The sequence below is a fragment of the Nicotiana sylvestris genome, chromosome 1 (assembly GCF_000393655.2).
Source record: "Nicotiana sylvestris chromosome 1, ASM39365v2, whole genome shotgun sequence".
NCBI classification, from domain to species: Eukaryota; Viridiplantae; Streptophyta; class Magnoliopsida; order Solanales; family Solanaceae; genus Nicotiana; species Nicotiana sylvestris.
In genome coordinates, this window is record NC_091057.1 from 152,170,258 (window position 1) to 152,173,225 (window position 2,968).

Below are 2,968 nucleotides of genomic sequence, written 5' to 3' on the forward strand. Positions count from 1 at the left end.
AACAAAGCTTCTTACATCCTGCACTATTAAATATTATGGTCCAAACATTAAATATCTTACCGAATACTATAAATTTAAGACTTTTATAGCATGTACTGCTACTATCTTTACAGAAGTAATCATAACCTTTTTTTAGTCAAAGACTGTCAATAATTTATCAAATTATCTTCGTTAAATTTTCTTCGTATTTACACATACCTAATCATCAGTGTGAGCAGACCTACAACATTTACTCATTTGACTTGAACTATATGTATATATAAAATAAGAAAACGTACTTGTACTTCTTATCACAAAAGAATGGAGTACTGTATATTGTAAGGTGTGTAGTAAGCTCATACTATATGCGAGATTCGGGGAAGAGCCGGATCATGATAGTCTAATCGTACACAACACTGCTACGTTATATTCTAGTTGACTTAAAAATCTTGGTTCAGACTTTTCATTAACATAACTAGAACAACACAAATGAGAAAAGAAAAGCTATTCTCATCATATCAGGTAAGGAGAGTCAATTAATACACAACCATATTCCAAAGTCAATGACGTGGGAGCAAATGCGTTTTACTCTTTTTTAGTCATTTGGTCTTTTCTTCACTCCTTTCTCTGTATAAAAGTTTGGCCATAACTGATGTAAGTCTGCCTTTGAACCAAACCAGCCAAGCAAGAAAAAAGCCGTAATACCCTTTGTTTCTCTTTCTCTTCAAACTAAATAAGAACCCCATTTCAGACCCTAGCCCACCACAAAAAAACGGAAGTATGGGGACAGATACAGAGGCAGCAGAAATGAGTTCAACACTAAAGCTTCCTCTATTTTCAGTAGAGTCATCACAAGAGGATTTAGGGATGCTAACTCCTCTTCACACTTTAGCTTCAATACCTTTCAAATGGGAAGAAGAACCTGGAAAACCTCGTCCATGCACTGATCTTATCCCTCTTTCAAACTCCACATGTTTAGAACCACCTCCTAGGCTTTACAATATGGAATTTTCCAAGACATCTTCTTCTCCTACAACTGTATTTGACGGACCTTACATCACCAGTAAACCTAAATTTTCTTCATTCAGGTTGTTGAGGAAGGATCGTCGTCATCGTCGACAAGGGTCTTTTGATAGTAGTACTAGCTCCGAAACAGGACAACTTAGTACTACACTTGTTCTTGGTAACAAGAAAGCCGAAAGCAAAAGCTGGTGGCGCCGGCCGACTAATGTTAAACATAAAGGTTGTGATATTAATAGTGGTTTTGTGTTTCCATCTTCTATAGATTCAACAGATTGTGTTAGTCTCAATGAAGAATGCAGCAGTTCCAGTATTAAAACGGAAACACTTAGAAGAAGTGGCAGTTTCTCAGGTCACTCGCAGGCTAAGACTCACATCTGGGTAAGTGCCTTTATATGCAGATTTCAATTTCATTAGTGAATTTTGCTATAACTACTGTTTTTCTTCTGTCCGTTCCATGCTAAATTGCTCTTCCTTTTTATTCGTGATTCGTACTCTGCCTTTAACCCCCCTTGTAATTAACGTACTATGATCTCAATGAACTTAGGAACATTGAAAGAAAGATGTACTTACTATATAGAGATAAGTTTCACGCGCTCTAGATCCTAGGTTGCCCGCCCCACTAGCGGCGAGACAGGATTTCCGCTAAGAGAGTTCATGGAAAAAATTAAAAGAGACTATGAATGGAAGTTGAACCAGCAACTTAACAAATATTTTGAACTTCCTCACCTCTGTTGAGAGAATTCAAAATATAAATTTAAAGGTACAAACCGGATTTTGCTTAATTTTTTGGGCCAAGGGTTCCGCCCCCTAAATCTGCTCTTGCGCCCCACCCTATCCTTTAAGGGACTAACTGTTTGTTCTTTGACTATAAAACTTTTAATCAATAGTATATTTTTAGTAAAATTCTTGTTACATAGTTTCCATTTTTGTTTAAATAAAACTTGAGGAATGATGACTGAATTAAGTAACCAGAAATACCTTACAGTTCCTTTTTGTAATGAGGGACTAATATGAACGGAGAAAGTACAGAACTAGTGGGGTGATATAGTAATGAGAAAGCTTAATTATTGAGGCAGGTGATGTTGAAGAAGACGGCAGTGGGGCTAAAGAACACCTAGTTAACTTCACTTGTAGGTAATGGGGGTAGGTATTACACAAACCCACAAATAGTTGTAAGCAATTATGTATCAAAATGTTAAAAGCTAGATAGGGTTGAATGAGTAGGTAGATGCTGTCCCCAAGTAATAGGGCGTCCATTGTCATCACAGTAAATGGGAAAGGGGCGAAGGATATGGGCTGTCTGATTGAAGCTGTTTTTGTAAAGGATTGGGAGATGTGTAGACTTTTCTCCTTAGCATATTTTCTTCCTCTGCTATCATTATCAGCATTTAAAATCATTTGCGTGATTCGTTGGCTTTCATTATTAAAACTACGTGCAGTGTCTTCTATTTTTCCATCAGCATTTACTAAACTCAAGTATTGTTGTTGAAATCTTGCAGGTAGCTATATACGAGGGTTTCAAGCAGGTAATACCATGGAAGAGCAGAAAGTCGAAAAAAGAAGCGCTAATCGGCTAACTTTCAACATTAGCTGTTACGTTAATTATATGAAGACTTGATGTATCCTTTCTTTAGTCATTTGAGTACTCCTGCGATATAAAAACAAATGCACTGTGGCTCTTGCCTGAATGTTGTATTCTACTATCTTTAGCCTTAAATTTCACCAGAACCAGTTGTAAATTTAGTACGAGATCATTTTCTGGATGCCGTTGTCACTTATGGTTGCAATGAAGTGAATATTTACAGTTCTCATGGAGGACATATCAGTCAGAGCTACATAAGTTACATTCAATTCGAGAAATACAGCTAGACGCTAGTTTTAGAAGATGAAATGTTTCAATTAAAATTTCTCATAAACACCCCCACGCCACCCACCTAGGGTTAAAAACTTAAGTTTCCACCATTAC

General features: G+C 36.8%; 1 protein-coding gene across 1 annotated transcript; it reads left to right on the top strand.

The window, feature by feature from the left end:
- Positions 1-440: 440 nt before the first annotated feature.
- On the top strand, positions 441-2,765 carry LOC104235375 (uncharacterized protein At4g00950-like). The gene is made up of 2 exons (XM_009789113.2): positions 441-1,380; positions 2,502-2,765. Exons 1-2 carry the CDS (start codon positions 760-762, stop codon positions 2,577-2,579), a joined length of 699 nt encoding a protein of 232 aa, XP_009787415.1. The 5' UTR covers positions 441-759; the 3' UTR covers positions 2,580-2,765.
- The last annotated feature ends 203 nt before the right edge of the window (positions 2,766-2,968 follow it).